Here is a 20,283-nt window from a genome sequence, read left to right as displayed (position 1 = left end):
TGCTACGCTGCTGAGAAATGGGCGTCATTAATTCACTCAACAAGGACGCAAAAAATTGAACCTCTCTCGTCCTTCTCCAAGACCGTCCAGAGTCCCAGGACACAAGCTGAGCCTGCGTTAGAAGCTTGGTGTCCTTGAGAAGATTTCACTTTTTCCAGGTTTGCTAAAGAGAAATGTCTTTAGCCCTGCCAAGCAAGCAGTAAGCCCCCTTGATTGTACCTTAAAGGGAATGAGAATGTTTCGGCTCATTTGCATTTTAAAGGCTACTCTTTCATGATCTTTCACACTTGTAATAGATGTCTAAACCGTTAAATTACTATTTCTTTTCTTAGCCTGAAAGTCGATGCAGACGAAGAGCGTGGCCTCTCCCATTGTTCTTCATCCTGAGTCGTTCCTGAACAATACTGACAGCTGCTATCAAACCGGGCTGCATTTACTCTGTGCGCAGCTGCTGCTTGTAGGAACAGACAGCCTCCCGGAGCCTCCTCCCCTCTGGGGAGACAGGTTGACACACTGCATGTTCAATGAAGGGGTGCAAAGGTCCACTGAATTGTCAACCCAATTTTATGCTACTTCAATTTTCCGGGACGCGCACAATTCCTTTCAAGCAAAAATCAAGCATATGCCAGAGCATGAAACTTACGGTTGCAGGATAATTATTGATCACTACGAACTTTAAAAGAGCCTTCTGACATAAATTAATATACTGAGCCAAAAATTACAATTATAAAAAACTGCACATGCTGGAGACATGCAATTGGCATTAAGTCTTGTGCTAGGCCCAATTCACTGATTTGAGTTATCGTTGCTAGCTATCAGAGCTAATCTGCCTTTATAATCTCAACAACATGTTTCCTGGATGAAAGCCATTCATAAAATTAGCGATTCATCTGCCCTTCTAGAGCAACCTGCTATTTTTATTTTCTGATTCAATTCAAAGTGGGTATTACCTATAAACATCTGGTTAATACAATTTCCTCCTTTCTAATGTGGAGGACCGGGCAGTGCCTTTGAGAATTTGTAGGTACGAGGATGATATGTAAAAATTGAGAGACTATCAGAAAACAAACATGTTCCACAAAGTTTAACTGGGTACTTGAGAACTGCTTTGCATATGTTTTTCTTTAATCAAAACAGGCTTTTCCATCCTCATTCATTTGGGTTAAAAAATTTCTGTGCTCGAGCTACAAGTACAATTTGCTATTAGTCTTTGCTAATCAAACACGGTACATGCAAAAGTACCAGCGAATATTTGATTTGATCTCTGAAATAAAGCAATTCATTACACAAGAAAAGGGTACAGAAGGCAGCCGACAAATGCAGATGTAATTGTGTTTTTTGTTGAAATGTGATTAGAGAGCCCACTAAGTAACAGTCAAAAATGTGATCTAAAGGGGGAGAAAGGCAGAGCCTGGGTCTGGGGGAAAGAGGAGGAGGGGAGAATTGTTTATGCAGAGCTAAGCTGTCAAGTGTAATAAAGCAGCTTGAATAAAATTTAAGCTGAAAATCCACTGAAGCTCCCCATTTCGGGGAGGAAAAAGCTATTAAAAGGAAATGAAGGTCACCCTCCCAGTTTATTTCACCTAATTGACTGCCAATAGCTTACCACAGGCAACCCGACTGCAGATCCGCAATTGAGAAACTGATGAAAGGAGAGTTTTCAAGCTGAGGCTCATTCTTTAATCCTCCTTGGCTCTTATGTTTTTTCTCCATCTCCAGTTGGGATGTAATTTTAAACCCTGATGGATTAACTGGTTCCATTGTCTGTGGCCGTCATTGGACTATGGCACTCTTAATCCGTACAGCAGCATGTCTAATTATCATTACAAAGTGTCTGAGGGAACTATAAAGACCAGCAGGGCATCTTCTCACAAGCAATTAACATAAATTGATAAATGAGTGATTTGAATCCGCTCAAGGCAGTCACATATGAATAAAATCAGAAAGGATGGTCCCTTGTTTCAGCTACTTCTCTGGCTTAGTCTGGAAGGGCAGCAAACATGAGAACCATCCAGGGTCCTGCAGTGGCGGGGGAAGGGCTCATGCAGGGGATGGACCGCATGGTTCACTGGGCTCATTAATGCAGAGCAAATGACCTGTGATTGACAAGCAGTCGCCAGCATGGAGTGCTAACTGAACTCAAGGCAGGAGAGCAGAAACCTGGTGAAAGGCTAGAGAGCACTGGGGCAGACAATTATCACTTCTTCAACGGCAAGAGAGCGCTCTTTTCATTGTGGTGCCACTTAAAAATTCATGAAGGAGGCACAAGAAAGGGAAAGAGCAGTTCCATTGGGTCTAATACCCTAGATGACCAAAGAAGGGTAATTCTGAGACCTGTCTTGACCTCTCTGTGATCCAAAGGTATAAAAAAAGCCAGAAGTAAGGGAAGTATATACAACTCTAACCTGAAGCTCTGATTTAACTAATAGAGCAAGGGTGATTTAAGTGTCAGAGGATACACGGCACTTAAGTTCCCATTGAAAAGTAGGTATTTCTTCCCCTCCTCAACATGTTGCTATCACCTTCCTTATGCTCCTCTGTATTTCCCCTACACACCTTGCCATACCTAAGCCCCCCACCCCCATACTTATCAAACAGGCCAATGTTAAACCACATAACACTATACAGATAGGTAGACAGATTAAGCCATCAAATTAATAAGAAATGAAAGCTGGTTATACACACTGTAGGAGGTAGACCTGGAAGGCCACGTACCCCGATGATGGCATTCAACTCTGCCATGGTCACCTGTTTGGCACGCTCGACGGCCTGGGCCACCTGTTGTTGATGCTTCGAAAACAAAGAGAACAAAAAGTGTTAGCAAAGAACTTCACTGTACCTTCCAACAACAACAAAAACACAAAGGCACATGCAATGCAGATCAAGGAGACTATGGATTCAAATGTGAAGGTTCTCAAGCACTTACTGCTATTTCACAGAACACAAGTACAGCAGGAAAAGGAAAACAGAGAAGGGCACTTCCCTATTTCTAACCAACACTAGTCCCCGCTTAACTTCAGATGGGAATTTGGGGCTTGGAATGATAGAAAAGTCAAAAAGGATATCCAAACTGATAACCCGAAGCCTTAGAAAATCAATAGTACGGGATTCGGAAGATCACCCTGGCCTGCAAAAGGGGTTTGTTGTAAGTTTGAACAGGTAAAGTTTACAGCTAGTTTAAAACCCCCATTTCTATACTGAAAATTTAAACTTGAAATCTTCGATTACTTCTCTGGCCAACAAATCTCAACCCACCAGCAGTTTTTGGGAACTCTGGGAATTCCTCTCCTTCTTTAGCCTTTAGATTTTTCATCCTCCTGAGGGGAAAACGAAGGACCCCCCACCCCCCCCCCTCAACAATTAGTTCACACACTGGAAACACCCTGCATACCTCCCAACTCCACCCACAAATAAAAACAAAGCCACATCTTTGTTCTGGGAAGCATGAGACTTTAGCAGAAACCAGGATTACTCAAGTCTAACAACATGATGCCAAAGGTTAACAAATTGAACTTGTAACATCAAGTAGATGTTTTAGGCAGGAAAAGGCAGAGGGGTGCTATCCAGCAAGGAGCAGCAGATACCAACAAGAACACACACCCAGTATTCTAGCTGCGGGCCCAAAAAGCTTTTACAGCTTTTCTGTCTCAAGACACATGCATCCTGTACACACTTAAAACAGTTTAGCATTTATCGGCATGTATCCGAAAGTAAACTTGAAGAGTGTGAACATCCGCTTCCTCCGTGGACAGCGTGAAGTCAACCTGACTTGAGGTACAAGGACCGACCAATGAGACACACGCTTTCATGGTCAAGTCAACCCTGATGGAACTATTCTGAAAACGCAGCAAAGGAAAAGCTCTCTAGAGGAAGGACACTTGAATCAGGAGCAGCTACCAGGCTTATACTACTCGTCAAAGAAAAGAAAAGCTGTTCTGTTTGATCGTCATTTTGCAGTCTTCCACAGGAAAAAAAAATTAATTTGGGGTTGAGCTATTGTCACCACTTTTACAGTGTGCCCTCAGATCTGTGAGATGGAATAGCAGGGGGTTTACACACTTCAGCTGTAACAGATGTTCTTCACACTTGTTCCTTGTGATAAAATTAACATCTTAAAACTAGCTAATTTGCAAACAGAGAAGCAACATAATTGCACTTTAACAGCTGAACAGTTTTACTTACTTCCTGAGACAGAAATGGAATGACTTGTGCACAAATTGTATTCAATCTCTTGGCGATTTCAGTCTATAAAGACAAAGCCAGATAAATGTTTAGTATACTTCATAATCAGTTCAGAAAGATAAAACTTCATGCCCAACACTTGAGCCCTCCACTACCTCACTCTCAAGGGCATAAAACTGGCTTTTCCCGGCCTGTGCTGCTAATATTTATCTGGAGATAAACAGCAGATATTAATCCCACTTGCAAAGTAAGACATAACCACACGCTTTATTGGTCACTTAAAGAAAAGATAATGGGTAGTTTAATTGAGTTGGGAAATCTGCATGGTTTAAGGCTGTATGATCCTTTAACCTGGTGATTGCCAAGCCCCTTGTACGCTTATTCAATTATGGTGTACCAACACACATTTACACTGTTACAGCAAGTTTATTCCTACTGGTGTCAGAGGCCAGCGGGGCAGGGGCCCGGTCAAACACCATCTAGCTTTCAAGACAAAGTCGAGAGCGAGAGAGAAGAAAGGAGCCCACAGACCTCCTTCCTGCTTGTCCCCACTCTTTTTTTTTTTTTTTAATGTTTAATTTATTTTTGAGAGAGAGAGACAGAACACAAGCAGGAGAGGAGCAGAGAGAGGGAGACACAGAATCTGAAGCAGGCTCCAGGCTCTGAGCTGTCACCACAAAGCCCGACGTGGGGCTCAAACTCATGAACTGTGAGACTGTGACCTGAGCCGAGGTCAGATGCTCAACCCACTGAGCCACCCAGGTGCCCCCTTGCTTGTCCCACCTGTTATACAACTCATATTCGACTTCAACGTTAGTAGCCTTCACTGAGTCTCGCTGTCTCAAACAAGCTAAGAAAAACATTGCTGAAACAGAACCCAAGTCCAACATGAGGGTCATATTGAGATGTTCTAGGTATTTGTCAAGTTTGCCCACAATTCAGCATCAAATGCAAACACCTCCCTGACAGAGCCCAAGGGTCAGCTGAACATAACAAAATGTGTCCTGAGTGTCTGTGGAACAGACTATTGTAAAGAAAGCAGAAGTCCCTGCCTCGAGTCCAAATCCACAGCAGTCCCTCTGCTCTAAGGAACAAACTGGCCAAGAGAAGAAATAAAGGTGCTCTGCTTCCAGCCTAGGGGAGAATCTACCTGCCCACCCCACCTCCAACATCCTCCAGCACTGCAAAGCAGCTATGCTTTCTTCTAACTCTGAAGAACCAGTTCCGCTTGGGAAAAAAAAAAAAAAAAAAGTCATCTTAAAAGAGTCCCAGCGTTGACCTTATTTATTTCATCATTTTCTGTCAATGCTTACTAATGCCACCTCTATTACCGAATTAGGCAATGAAAAGGAACATGAGGAGAAGAAAATTATGAAGTGCACAGACCATGCCCTTGAGAAAGCGAGAATGGAATAAGTAAGATGAAGTAGAAAACTCGGGAACTGTGTAATCAAGTACATTAAAAAGAGCTGCCTTTGTCCTCCAAGATGATTCCAGTTAAATGAGCAACAAGGCCTTTGGTTTTATGGGATGGGATTTAGGCCAACCCAACCATTCTCCCTGACCACCAATGAGATAGGGTTACATACAGACCTTGCCTTGGAAGAAAGGGGGAAATGACTAGCACAGAGAGCAAACCCGTGACCTTGCTTTAACCAGCGGGGCAAATAGATCTATGCAAAAAGGCTGAAGCTGTACCAGGTGCAAAAACAGAACTGGGTGAGCCCCACCCAGCTCGTTTGATCACAGCCACACACTCAAGCTAACTCAAGGTCATGGTTCTCCTCGAAAGTATGGGCGGGCTTCCCTTTCTTTCACAACAGGGTTCTGCACTATATGTTTGGGTACGTGTGAAGGAGTAGGGATGCCCTTTGTGGACTTGTAGGTCGTCAGCCTCCACTCCATACATTCCAACAGTATTCTGTATTTTCCCCTTCTCAAAATTTCTCCTAAGATTTTCCACTTTTAGAGATGATATATGCTCACTTTGAGCATACACAGGCACACACACAGCTGTATATACAGAAATAAAAAAGAAAGTTAAAATAACCTTAAGTCTATCATCCATGATTAGTTAACATTTTGGTGATTCTGGAAAGCATCATTCCAGACTTTCATTATATATGTGCACACAAGCCCAGAGGGGAAACAGCTACTTCTACACGAAGAGGTCCCATTATAAACACTGCTTTTCCATAATATGTTATGTCTAGGAAAAAAAAAAAACGTATATGGGTACCTTTCCACTCAATGAATACACATATGACGGGCGCCTGGGGGCTCAGCCGGTTGAGCATCTGACTCCTGATTTTGGCTCAGGTCATGATCTCACGGTTTGTGTTGGACTCTTCGCTGACAGTTCAGGGGGTGGGGTGGGGGAGTCCTGCTTGGGATTCTCTCTCCCTCTCTCTCTCTGCCCCTCCCCTGCTTGTATGTGCTCGCTGGCACTCTCTCTCTCAAAATAAATAAATGAACTTAGAAAAACAAACAAACAAAAAAGAACACCATCCACTATACAAGCATGCTAGTGTTTAAGCACTCCTGGTATCTGTAGATATTCATACTTCACTTAATTTTCCATAATTACAAACTCTGTGTGGAATAACCCGCTACATAGATCTCCAAAAGGCATCGCTAGAAGTGAAACTGCTAGGTCAAAGTGTATACATATTTTACATTGTAATGCATGCTGATAAAGTACCCAGCAGAGAAGGTTACAATTTACAGTATCATTGGTCTATGAGGGGGCTTGTTCTCCTACCCAATGTCAATATTGGGTTTTGTTGACCTTTCTAAAATCTTTAGCCACCTAGTAGATTTTTTAAAATGACCTCATTTTTATTTGCATTAGATTCTCCCTTAAGTTAAACATCTTTTCATATTATTTATTGATCCACATTATATGTCCTTTTCTCTATTTTTCCTTTGGTGTTTCTTCATCGCTTTTTGTAATACTCCTTTCCATATGACAAATACTGACCCTTTCCCATAGTTTTTCCAGCTTGCCATTTGTCTTTCAACCTTGCTTACTATGGATTTTTTTGCCGTAAGTAACTTTAAATTTTTATGTGGTCACAATAAAGAATTTTTTCCTGTGTTCCTGGCTTTCAGGCCAGGGTTAGAACACCCCAAAATTATAGAAGCCATTCTTAATTTTCTTCTAGGGCTGTTAATGGAATTTATTTTGTTTAAGAAGATGTAATTTGTAATAATAATTATATGTGTTATTACATAAAATGGCTTTAAGGGAGAACTAAACTTAATTGCCAGGGGACAGTTAAGACTCTGAATGGAATGAACTCACGAACCTTTAATAATATCAAAGTTACTAAACACAAAAGGAGAAAAGTACAGATTAAAGCAGAGACAATATAAATTAGGGGAGAGTAGGTAAGAACGAAAACAGAAGAAGGTTAAAGATCAAAGCTCAAACCAATGAAGAAACATCAAAAGCCATACCATCTGCCCCGGGAATTCGCAATAAATGATCTGGAGAAAGAATGGAAATAAGAAAAACAGAGGAGGTTCTTATCCTAGCTGTCCCCTCCTCCGCCAGGTCTCAAAGCCCTCATCTTAAACTATCCTCTGATACGTGAGCTGGATTTTGAGCCACGAAGCTGAATTCAGATCTCACCTCTGACTTATTGACATTCCTCCAGCTGCCCTGGTTCTCCACAAAGAGAGTACCTACCCTCCAGAGGATGCCACTTGCTTCCCTGATAGTATGCTCTGGGCGTTCTAAAATATCCGCCCCCCCCCCCCCCACCCCAGGACGGTTTCATAAACATTCTTCCCAGCCCTTAAATAAAACAGTGTGGATGATAGCATAAAAACTGACAATAATTCTTCAGTATTACCTCTTGCCTGAATGCAAGGATATTCTTGATAAGACCTTTCATTTAGCACAAATTAACAAGGTGCAGTTTTCCACTTGTGCTTCTAATTCCTAACCACAGAGTTTGCAAGCAGGTTAAACTAGACGTGTGACCCTGCTTCAGCAGGGATTGAGAAAGTTCTGTGACTCTTTCAAGACTGCCTTCTACATCTTCCGAGGGCTGGACAACTCCGGGGGGGGGGGGGGAGCGTTGAAGGGGGGAACCTGAAGGCTAACCATATTTTCCACCTAGAAATCCTTCTCCTGCCCAAAGCTGAAGATTATATTCGGTCCCTGCTAATAGTCATAACGCTTATAAATAAACTTTCCCTGTGCTTGTATTTCTGACACCACATAAGGTAACAACATTAAGTCAGCATTCAAGAGCTTTCCCCAAACCAGATTTGCAAGGAAACTTAGTGCCCAGAAGCTTAACCAGCAGGTGAAAGGCTCCAGTATCAAGCCTTACTTCATGAACAGCTGCCACACTGAAGCAGCAAGCAGGAAGCAGGAATCCAAACTGCCTGTCCAGAAAGATCTTCAATTCTCCTTGTCAATGCCAACTCCCCATACTGATTTGCTTATAACAGGGTTGGCTCTCCTAATCCAAAAACTTGGGTTTGCATCTCAGCAAATGAGTAGGAGGTGTCCTCAGGGAAGTCACTTCAACTGCTGGGCCCCAGGTCTCTGCCAACCTGCTTTAGTGTTTCATCAGAATCAAGTGAGCAAATATGTCAACTATAGCTACACTACTACAAAGTGCTATGCTCTTGGGGCACCTGGGTGGCTCAGTTGATTAAGCATCTGACTTCGGCTCAGATCACCATCTCACAGTTTATGAGTTCAAGCCCTGCATCGGGCTCTCTGCTGTCAGCACAGAACCTGCTTCAGAGCCTCTGTCTTTCTGCCCCTCCCCCACTTGCTCTCTGTCTCTCTCAAAATAAACAAACTTGAAGGAAAAAAAAAGACAAAGTGTTACACTCTTTTTTTTTTTTTAATTTTTTTTTTTTTTTTAAATGTTTATTTATTTTTGGGACAGAGAGAGACAGAGCATGAACGGGGGAGGGGCAGAGAGAGAGGGAGACACAGAATCGGAAACAGGCTCCAGGCTCCGAGCCATCAGCCCAGAGCCTGACGCGGGGCTCGAACTCACGGACCGTGAGATCGTGACCTGGCTGAAGTCGGACGCTTAACCGACTGCGCCACCCAGGCGCCCCAAAGTGTTACACTCTTACCCCAACTCTTGAAGGCCTGTCTCAAATCCAGTCAGAAGCTGCCCCATAACACCAAAACCACTTGTCTAGGCCCTTCAAGATCTTCCACAGCATTTACTGTCATTTACCAAACTAAGCCTCTATGTCAATTTATTTTTTAATTTTTTTTTTTAACATTTATTCATTTTTGAGAGACAGAGCATGAGTGGCGGAGGGCCAGAGAGACAGGGGAAACACAGACCCTGGAGCAGGCCCCAGGCTCTGAGCTGTCAGCAGAGCCTGATGCAGGGCTCGAACTCAAAGCCATGAAATCACGACCTGAGCAGAAAGGTGGAAGCTTAATCGATTGAGCCACCCAGGCGCCCCAAGCCTCTATGTTTAAAATCACATTTACATAAAGCTTCTGTACAGTTTCCTACCAGCTTTTCTGGCATTAAAGTCTTCTCCGTGCAAGATGGGAAGCATGAGAACAAGACATCCACTGAACAGGGACACAGCTCCTCACCATACCTGCCCCACCAACACTGACCACACGGTATACATTCAACACACTTTGAAAGGAATGTTTCACTAAAACTAAAATGGAATCTCCACACACCCTAAACTCAATGACCAAGATGCAACCAGATAAGATGTGTCTAAACAGTGTTTGAATAAGGCTTTGTTCACATGAAGAAATCATATCTAAGCAAGGAGAAGATCCACGTACATGTATTTTTTGACTGAGTTAAATATGGTCAAATACCTCCAAGGCCAGCTATGAACCAAACCCTGGTGTATCTTTGCAGGGCTTTTGAACTGAACACATGTTCTTCCGGGCATCTGAACTTAAAAGTTGTAGGATCTTATGATTCTGAAGAGCTCGGCTCTCCAGTTTTTCATACTCCTTATACCTTCCATCTACTTACCAGCCTGAAGAGTCCACTCCCCAACGTCTGCCCATTTCTCCACTACACAGAGTAATACAGAATGAGTGTTGTCTGAAGCACAAAACAGGGCGAAGACTGCTTAAGAATAATTGTCCATGGGTCTCCAAGCAATCCAATGAATGGCACCTTGCCCAAAGTCTGCTTAGGGAGGGGAAACTCCACCACCATTAAATTGCAAATTGAAGGATCATAAAAAATGCTGCTTGTGCTGAGGGCTGGCAAACTGATCTTTTGGTTTCCTTGAACCAAGCGGGAAGCCAAGAGAAAAACACAGTAAAGTGTTGGTAAGAAGTGTCTGGCAACAGATAAACGGGCAAGAACATGACAACAAAGCATACAAAAAAAGAAATAAATAATCTCTAAATCCCTTATGACTGGAAGTTTCTGAGTCTGTGAACTGACAACCTGAAATACAGAAAAAAAAACCCACAAAAAACAGTTCAATCTCACTGACAACCAAGGTGGGTCATTCTGCACCAGTTAAGTTAGTTTATTAAAAAAAAAAGAATTAATAAAACTCAACAATGATGAGTCCTCTGGGAAGCCAGAACAATCAAACATTACTGATGACAGAGTAAATTGGTATAGTCATCTTGGAAAGAACTCGGCAATGTGTTTCAAGAGCATGAAATTATTCAAACCCTTTGGTAAAGCTTCCCACAGCTAAGAATTTATCCTAAGGAAATAGTTCAGATGAAAAGCATTCCATGCATGAAGCTGTTCACTGCGGCACTCGCTTCAAAGCAAAAGAGAAAAAGCCAGGTAAAGATATAAGAGCAGTTCAACACATCACAACCATCTGCAGAGTTTTTGAAAAACTTAACATTTGCCCTCCTGATACATCAGTTGTCTAATACTAGGAGAATGTTTAAATATACTACATCAACCCAAAGGCATGGCTAGCAACCATTAAAGTCATTTTTATGGATAATGATGCTTAAATGGCCAACACATTTACTAGGTGAAGAAAGAGGGGAAGAACAAAGATGTGGTGTTAGGCTGCCTATTCCAAAAAAAAAAAAAAAAAAAAAAAAAACAACGCATGTGGCCAAGCACTGTAATTTGATACCCAAAATAAAAACAGTAATTATGCTGGGGTGGCAGGGTTATCTGTAACTTTTTTTCCCCCTCCAGTGGCCTTGGGAACACCACCCTTGATTTACTGTTTAAGTGTATGATTACATGGGGAAGGGAGAAAAGAACGGTCAGACCCACTCACTACTCCTGTGACTGACAAGTGGCACTGACTTAAACCCTGAAACCCTTTGGGTGTGCCCAGCCTCTTACAACCCTCTTATCACACATGGAAAAACCAATGTCTAAAGGAAATGATTGGCCCAGGATCATAAAGCAAGATTAGAAACCACTTTCTCTGCCTAGTCCTTTCTCTAAGAAGTAGAAGTGGGAAATAGGGACACACTCAAAACCGGAAACAAAGCTGATGAACTCAGCCTTGTTTGCTAAGCAATACAGCCAAACAGGACCACAGCAGCTCAAAGCCAAGAGCGTGTTATTCCTCAGCCAACAATGGTACCACAACAAGTGGCCCCAGTCTGTCACTGATACGGCAGAAGTGCTCTGCAAGGCAGAGCAGGAATTTCATAAGGGACCTCCGTTAATAAATTGCAAATAAAGAGTAGCCGCCCCACTCTCTGCATTTTCATCCTCCCCTTCACAGGCAGAGAATCAGTGCGTCAGCCCTAACATCAGACAATCTAGCTCCACCGTAAAGCAAACTCCACAAAAACACATCCACGAATACATTTCTATAATCCTAAAGATGACATCTGATATACCTAAGAAAAATTCAAGATGTTTGAATAAAAACTGCGTACCTAAAATGATATATGCAAAACACTGTAAATAATCTTTCAATACTCTGCCCTGTCCTTTACAGGAGGAGAAAGGCTCCTTGCCTGGAGACCTTCTTCAGAAGGCCGGCTTTTTAGCAGACCTCCACATGCCATCCCAGCATGATGGCACCTTGCTTCACAGGTACGCTAATGGAAAGATAATTTTATCTTATATTCTAATGAATCAGAGTAGCTTTCTGTTTAAAATATAAATACGTAGATAAATGACTAACCACATTTTGGGGAAATCCAAATGGAAAGGGTCTGGTGTCTCTTTGAGGTTTTAATGGTTTAACGAGGTTGTCAGTGGTTTTCAAACTTAAAGGGTGCAGTGAGATCACATGAAAGCCTTGTTAAAACACAGATGACTGGGCGCCCCCCCCCCTCCCCGAGTCTGAGTCCAGAGGTCTGTAGCCCAAGCATCTGCATTCCTAACAAGTTCCCAGATGATCTGCAGCTATTGGACCAGGAACCCACGCTGAAAACATGGTCCACCAGGACAGTGGCTGCAGCGACAACTGCTTAGTGCACAAACAGGGCCGACCCTCTCACACCTGTCAATCTGTACAGGTTCCCAGAGAGAAGGGGCTGAAAGGTTAGCAAAACCTGTCTGGGGTCAGAAACAAGCAGGTAGGGAGGTCAGGCCCATCTCTCCCCCAAGGCCTTGCCACAAGCCACGGAGCCCTTCTCCACTCAATTTTACCAAATTAGAGCAAGACAGGAACACAACCGGGGGGGGGGGGGGGGGGGGGGGATGTAGGAGCACATTTGCCTACTGTGGGAAACCTCAAACAATATTCATTTAAATGATTCCATCCCTGGCAATGTAGTCTCGTCCCTGCTTAAACCCTATGATTAAAACAAAACAAAGAAGAGTACCAGATGACAGAAACCCTTTAGTGGCTCAATTAATCAGAACAGAAGTCACCAATTACTGGCAGATAATAACTTTTATGTCCTACCTCCCCCTCATTTGGCAGCTCCTACCGTGTTCTAAACCTGAGCCCTTTCCAACTGGGCACATACTCCATCCTCCCCCCTCCCCATCTTTCACACTCCCGGCTCCTCTGAAAACAAGGAGGGGTTAAAAGGAAGGGGAGGGGGAAAAAAACCCCTGCTGAAGGCTGCTGGGGCTGAGATAGCAACACTAATTGCTCCCATTCTCTGGCTCCTCGTGAGGCAGATTGTAGGGGCCTGCATCTCCGGAGAAAGCTCTCAGCAGAGCAACTCAAGTGCCCTTAATTGTTTATGTTCTTAATGCAGAGCCTCTTGAATGCATTCATTTTTAATAGCAGGCTTGAGTGTGGGGCCCATCAAAGAATGACAAAGCAACTCTATTCATTGGTTCTCTGTCCTGCAATGATGGTCTTTTGATTTATTTGCAAATGACAAGCCTGGCAGGCCCCACTTGAGGGCTGCCCTCATTTTTTTTTTTTTGTAAGAATTCAGTTGCATTTTCCAAGATGAAGTTGAGTCTGCAACACTGTGTATTTGTGTAAAAATTTTCCCCCTTCAGTTCCTTCTAATTAATGACTTAAATGTTTTGACCCAACTGTTGCCAAGCAGAGCATTTGGGCTTTAATTTGTCATTTTGGTAAAGATGCATCCTTGACAAAAGCATCGCAGCTGTTTCAGGGCTCAAACAGCACATTTCCATTATTCAGAAACCCTTGTTACGGAGTTCAGCAAGTGCTGCTCACATGAAATAGTACGGACTTGTCCCGTGATGGAAAAAGACAGCTTTTGGTGGCCCTTAAAGGAAAATGCACTACTATGCCACAGAAGGTTTTCAAGTTACATTCCGTGGGGTGAATCACAGAACACGACCATGAAGTCACCACCTATTGTTCTCGCTCTGGAAAGAGAACAAGCCTCTCCTGGAACACACCCAGAGCAAGCCCACACCTTTCACCCTCTTTACGGGTCTTAGTCATTAGGGAACTCATGAGAAATTAGATAATATCATACAATAGCAGGGTTAGTGGGAGGAAAAGCAGACTACATCATCCTGGCACGAAGGCTAAAATTACAATTACGAAAATAAAACATGCCTATGTAAAGACAAAGACTGCACAGGAATATGCAAAAATCCAGTTACCTCTGAAAATGGGGTTTAGGAGGCTGTTCTTTTTCAAAAATTGTTAACATTATTTTCCTCCCAAAAGAATGTAGTAACACCTACCTTTTAGAACTGTGTAACCTGTCTTTGGTTGGTACTGACTTCCAACCGTCTACAATCACCATCTCCACGTCTTCCGTCACGACAAAGCAAACAACCAGTGCACATTAACTGTATAAAGCCCTAGCCATCATTATTAGCTTTACCATGAACCATTGCCTCGTTTCCCACATCTTGTTTGGAGATCACTGAATAAATAGTTGGGCACTGAGTATTTCCCTAAACAGGTTGGAATCTTTAGCCAATCCAGATAGTGGGAAAGGAAATTCCAGCCCGGGGTGACCATGAGCCAGGGATTCCCAAACTTTAAAAAGCATGCTGCAGATGAATGACCCACACACATGCATGACGGCTGCTATTCTTCTTCCAAAGCAACTTCTTAGGGAAAGAAAGCAGCTACCCTACCGGGAGGCCTAGCCCATCAGTGCCATGTGGCATGGCAGCAGAATGGCCACAAGTTAGATACAGGTTTGTGATGGTGAGCACCCAGGCAAAGCCTTCAGAGCCCCAAATTCAGTCTCAACTGGGAAGTCCCACCCCTGGGCTTTATTCCTCACAGGCTGAGCTACTGGAAAGGTGGTCCTTTGGGAAGGAAGACAAGGTTCCTGGCCTTTCCCAGTTGGAACCTGGGATTCTCTTTCCAATCCACAATCGAAGAAGCCCACAAAGCTCCAGAATGCAGCAAGTATGGAGGGCAGGGGGAGCCATCACAGGCTGGGAGCCACTGAGGTAGAAAAAGAACCTGTGCACAGTGAAATCAACAGTCAAGAAACAAATTATTTTCTTGAAAAGCATCTTAGATCATGATTAAAATGAAATGTGGGATGCTGGTGAAAATTTTCAACGCATACTCCTTTTGCAAAAGTTTTTAAATATTTAGAAGAGGGTAAGTACAAGGATTCTAGATGACAGACTTCACTAGTGTATTAAAGATTCACAGAGTATTTACTCAGCAATGCAAGTGGAGGCAAACAGGAATATCATTTTAAATATAAAATTAAATTACTAAAAAAAACAACAAAAAAACAAAAAAACAACCCTGACCATAGCATCACAATGCAATCTGTGGAAAAATCTAAGCAACAAAAAAATTACCAACTCTTCAAAACAACAATCAAGCCACTTTGGGGGTAGGGGTGCTGCATGAGAGATATTTATTCAGGGTTACATGGATTGACCAAAAATATGTATAATTAAAAGCATGTCAAAGAAAAACCCGGAGTCCCCTTATACCGAGTTGTCACGCCAACTTGTAATTTGAAAATGAACCAGCGTTATGATGTCACTGTGTTGTCTAAGCTATACTGAGGAAGCATTACCTAGAAGGGGGAACAATCAGGGCCATGAATGTGAAAACAAGTTATAAGCCACAGGCCACCAGAAGTCACTACTCCTGTAACTCACCAGTTCTTTTACAAATGGACAAATCAATTTATATGCTTATGTGTGTTTTTAGAAAGCATCCCAGATACCCTTTCATTCATTATGTGGGTTTGGGACATGTCAATTCTTGTTTCCCAGAGCAGCAGAAACCAAACTGAACCCTGTATTCTGTTACACTGGTTCCCACCAGGCTGGGCTGCCTCAATAATGCTGAGCTCCTTCTGGAAGAACAGAATAGACTTCCTGCCATTTGGACTGTGAAACAGTAATCCACCAGGGAATAAAGGTCAATGTTGCACTTTTGGTCATTACTGAATCATTTGAGATGATCTGTGGTGAGGATGAGAGGAAAATCGAAGGCTGAGAGAACACTGCAAATGGCCTGACCTCAGACCAATTTTCATCTCCATCTGTCTAATAGACATGTGGATAAAAGGCCCTCTCCCCCTCCCTCCTTCTGGGCCACTCGGCTGTTTCCAAATCCGCAGCACAAGCCAGGAACCAGTTAAACAATACATTAATGAGGGGAAATAACCTCCTAAGCCCCAGACCGACGCTTACTCAGGTTTTAGGCCATCGGCTAAAGTTTGGAACGCAATTTTCCAGTCTGCACGCGGCACTGCAAAGTAGAAATTTTAACGAATACGGAGAATCCTCTGCAGTGCAGGGGCATGTGCCAAAATCTCCTTGTTTGTACATGCAAATATATGCATACTTACACCTCCACCCCCACCAAAAGACATCCACACGATTTCTATTACATCTGCGAGCACACACACACACAAAGAGGGAACAGCAGTAGTTCCAGAAACTGCATGCTGCTATGAAATAAATCTTTTTTTTCCAAGTGTCCAATTAATGCTGCTTAATCATTATTAAGGCATTTCAATCCTTAAATACAAAACATTTCTGGGAACGCAGACCCTAATTATCATTTAGGCCATGGAATAAACATTAATATCCTGACTTTATACTAATACCCACCCCTCCCACCCCCTCCCCGCTTCACTGGTTTGGCGGAGCTCCTTTTTTAAGGTAATGTTGCACCATATATAAGTTTAGGCCCCCACAGTATATCAATGTCAAACAACATCGTGTCAAGCTAAGATTCAATTCAGGTAAGTGCCACTGCCAAATTTTCTTGTTCCCAGACGGGCTTTAAGATTATTTTATTGCTTAAAATTTAATTTGTTCCAACTCGTGTCTCCATGACAACGTTGGCTAACCCTGCAAATCATTTGGGTAATTGGATATCTTATCTTTCTATTGCTCTCAAATCGAATGATTCTGCTAGAATTGTAACAGCCAATCAAATTTACAGTCCTCCTGAGTAATAGACTTGGAAAAGTAGCCACATTCATCTCCTCTTTACAGCCATATTAACCAGTATGCGACAAACAGTAGAATCTGGTCTTCAAACTATACTCCAAATTATAAATGGTGTCAATACCAATATTCTCACAGTGCAAAGTCTACTCAAAAGCTCCTTCTCTTTTATACTGTTTTAATTTGAGAAGCAACAATTGGGATTCATTCCACACAAACCCTGAGCAATTTCAGTACTTGGAAGGAAACTGACAAGAGTAATTCCACAAGCTAATCAGAAAAAATAAAAATAAAAATCACAGCTTTTTGGAGGTATCTGACCTTGTGATAAAATAATAACCAAAACAATGGCTACACAAGATTCTATCAGTGCACTGACATTGATCTGTCTGGGCTCTTTAGGTGGGTAAGCCATATTTGATGCATTAGTCAAGAATAAGAATGAATACAGAATTCAACAACTAGCTCAAAAATCTCTGTACCCTTAGAGAAAGCCAAACATGTAGTCAAAAGTGACACCTTTCTGTACTTCAGTTAATGTACAAATATTACAGCATCTTGGGTAAGTCTATTATGGAATACAGATTTCTTAGGAGATTCAAAAGTCAACAATTCCCCTCTTGAGTTAGTGGTATGCTTCTGGCCTTTGGTCAGCTAAAAAGTACAGAAGCTGGACACATTTCAGCGGTCCAATTCCAATCTTCTGGGTAGCTGTGCAAGGAGACTGGCTCTGCAGGCAGGAGCTCGTGGCCCGAGCACTGTAAAAGAGCCAGCGGCTCACAAAAAGGCTCCAGAACCCAGGCCAACTGGCAGGCTGAATGGGTTGTGGAGAACCTCGTGCTTCCCCTGCAGATATTCAGGACTTCAGGACTGCTTCTCTCAAGCTCAACACAGAGATAGCAACATGGGGCTTCTCAGGACACAGATGTCAGCAGGTGGCCGAGCCTTGAATTAAGTGTGAGAGCAGGTAATGGCACAACTGGAACACAATTTGAGCAGTGCCCTCCTCATCCCAGACACTTATGATGATGTCCAGTTTCTCCTGCATCGTGCCTGGCAGTAAGAGCCAACAGCCTAATCTTCCACTGTGTCTAATCCCAATGGCCCTGCTTTCCCCTCCTGTGTGTTTTTTTTTTCCTGCTTCCCCAAATACCAGCACATAAGCAGCAGCTATGAAGGTGACAGTCCACAAAAATCCCAAGCCCAAGGAGTACGTGGAGAAAATAAGACAAGTGTCTACTCAAGCTGAAAGGACACTGGTCTGTATGTATACCTTGGTGACTTTTTCCTTCTCAAACCAAGCAACAACTGAACCTGGTAATCCTGATCTCCCTTTTTTTTTTCAGGATGACAAAATCTCTCTTCCAATTAAGAGATGAACTTTCACACTACATTAAAAAAAAATTTAAAAAAATGAAGCTCTCATCTTTTTCCCCCAAAACTCACTTCCACAAAATGAACTAAATCCTCTGTTTCTTCTCCATCCCCTTAAATGAAAAAAACTCCACATAACTCTATTCTCAATGGTAGCTGTATTAAATACTTAAGACCGTTGCCTTGCAAGGAGACATTCTGCTGCTTAGCCTAAATAAGGCATTTTAATTCCTCTAGATTCCTTAGACAACAGAGGTTACCAATGGGTGACTTAAAACAAAACAAAACAAAAACATTTCCTTTTGAGCCTAAAGATAAATTCTTCTGATCTTAGAAGGAAACAAATAAAAACCTTTGTAATTGAAGGGAAATAATGAGAAGTGAATGATTCAGATGTAGGGAGGAAGGAAGCTGTTGGGCTTTGGAAAAACAAGATGGGAGCATGGCCTAGAATTCCAACAACAGGGTATAGTTTCAAAGCGACCAATAATATATTTAGATAATCAATTTCAAGAACAGGTGTTCTTCCCTCAAAGTGTCCAAGTGCCAGACACCAATGTAATTGCTCCCATGTGAGAAACTCACTCCCGACAACTAACCTACATGGAGTAGGCACTGTTGCCATCCCCCATCCCACTAGCCTTCCTTCTCTTTTGTAAGCAGGAATAATAACCACACAAAAGGAGGCTGGGAGGACTTATACACAGCTCCTAGGGTACATGGGCACTCAATGGATGGGAGCCATGACTGCTCACTCTGATGTCCCAAATCAGCTTACTCTACAACAATCAGCCCGAGATGCTGACTTTTGAAATCCAAAGCGCTGAAAAAGACAACTAGGAACCGAGTGGGCACCTGTAGCTGCAGGCTGCTTGGACACTGGATACCCTTCCTCCATCCCGGTGGCCCAACCTTCCTTCTCTCCATTCCAGACCAAGATGCAGATCAATGTTAAGACCTCCTTTCCTAAACTGAACTCAACCTTTTTATTTTCACTCACTAATCCATAGAAGCCTTTCAAATGGCACAAATAAAGGCGGCTGCATTTTGTGCTCTAAATCAATTTTCTCCCCAGCCATCAACTAGATGTTCCCGCACAGAGAAAGAACAGCCCTTCCCTTCTAATTCAAAAATCCATACTGCCATTGCCCTTGCAAACTGCTAAACAAGCAGTATCGGCAAGTCACTTGTGTTCTGTAATATATTTACTGCAAATCCCAACGGCTTGCCTCCTAATGCAGTTTTCTATTGTGTCTGTGCGTGTCAATACACTGGCTGGTCACCTTACTTGTAAGAGGCTCTGACCGGCTGTTTGCTCAAGGCATCAAGAAGGTGCCTATGAGAGACAAAGACTGTGCTCCTGGAGGGCCCAGCCTTGGAGAGCTTCCTCCTCACGCTGGGGTCCTCAAAGAGGTTTGTTTTTTGGCACTTCTTATCCCTGCACCACCCATGGCCTCTGAGGCCAACTTAAACTCTCTAATAGGACAGTTTCCAGTCATACAAAGTTCAAAATCAGAGTCCTTTAGCACAATTATTTCCTGGTTTCCTACCTAAGGACGCTCAAACTATTCCCCACTGCAAACATGCTGGTGGCACCTTAAAGGTACATTACAAAAGACTAAAAAGTAGGAAGGCTTGGGGAGAAAGGGAGTCTGGCTTTTCTGTTAAGTGCAAATCTCTGCTTCCAGGTGACAGCTGAAAAAGAAAGCACCCTAACACCATATAATGGTGGATCCCCCTAATACAACCAGGCCAAAACACAAAGGGTGAGTCCAGGAGAAAGTACTATAAAATGTTGTAAACACCTGTTGAGATGGAAATCTTAAAATGTACCTGGAGAAAAGCCCTTCTTCATCTACCAGTCTAAAACAGGGTAGGTAGCTAAAGAAATGCCTGGCCCTCCAACAAATCCTTCCAAGTTTTCCAGAGTTATTTGCTTATCTATTGGGGAGAGGGGAGCAAAAGCTCT

General features: G+C 42.8%; 1 protein-coding gene across 10 annotated transcripts in view; it reads right to left on the bottom strand.

Moving 5' to 3' along the window:
- Positions 1 to 20,283, bottom strand: part of TLE1 (TLE family member 1, transcriptional corepressor) — a 92,037-nt gene that overhangs the window by 58,047 nt on the left and 13,707 nt on the right. For 4 of the 10 annotated variants that reach the window (XM_058695618.1, XM_058695617.1, XM_058695625.1 and 1 more), the window contains 2 exons: positions 4,183 to 4,245; positions 2,686 to 2,790 (listed from right to left, as the gene is read on the bottom strand). The exons of 1 other annotated variant lie outside the window; for it this stretch is intronic. In XM_058695618.1, the coding sequence (XP_058551601.1) occupies positions 2,686 to 2,790; positions 4,183 to 4,245 (168 nt within the window). The remainder of the gene's footprint in view (positions 1 to 2,685; positions 2,791 to 4,182; positions 4,246 to 20,283) is intronic. 5 more of the 10 variants (XM_058695621.1, XM_058695620.1, XM_058695624.1 and 2 more) reach the window with 3 other exon arrangements.

This window comes from Neofelis nebulosa, chromosome 12, assembly GCF_028018385.1.
Source record: "Neofelis nebulosa isolate mNeoNeb1 chromosome 12, mNeoNeb1.pri, whole genome shotgun sequence".
NCBI lineage: Eukaryota > Metazoa > Chordata > Mammalia > Carnivora > Felidae > Neofelis > Neofelis nebulosa.
This window is presented reverse-complemented; position numbering and strand designations above follow the sequence as displayed.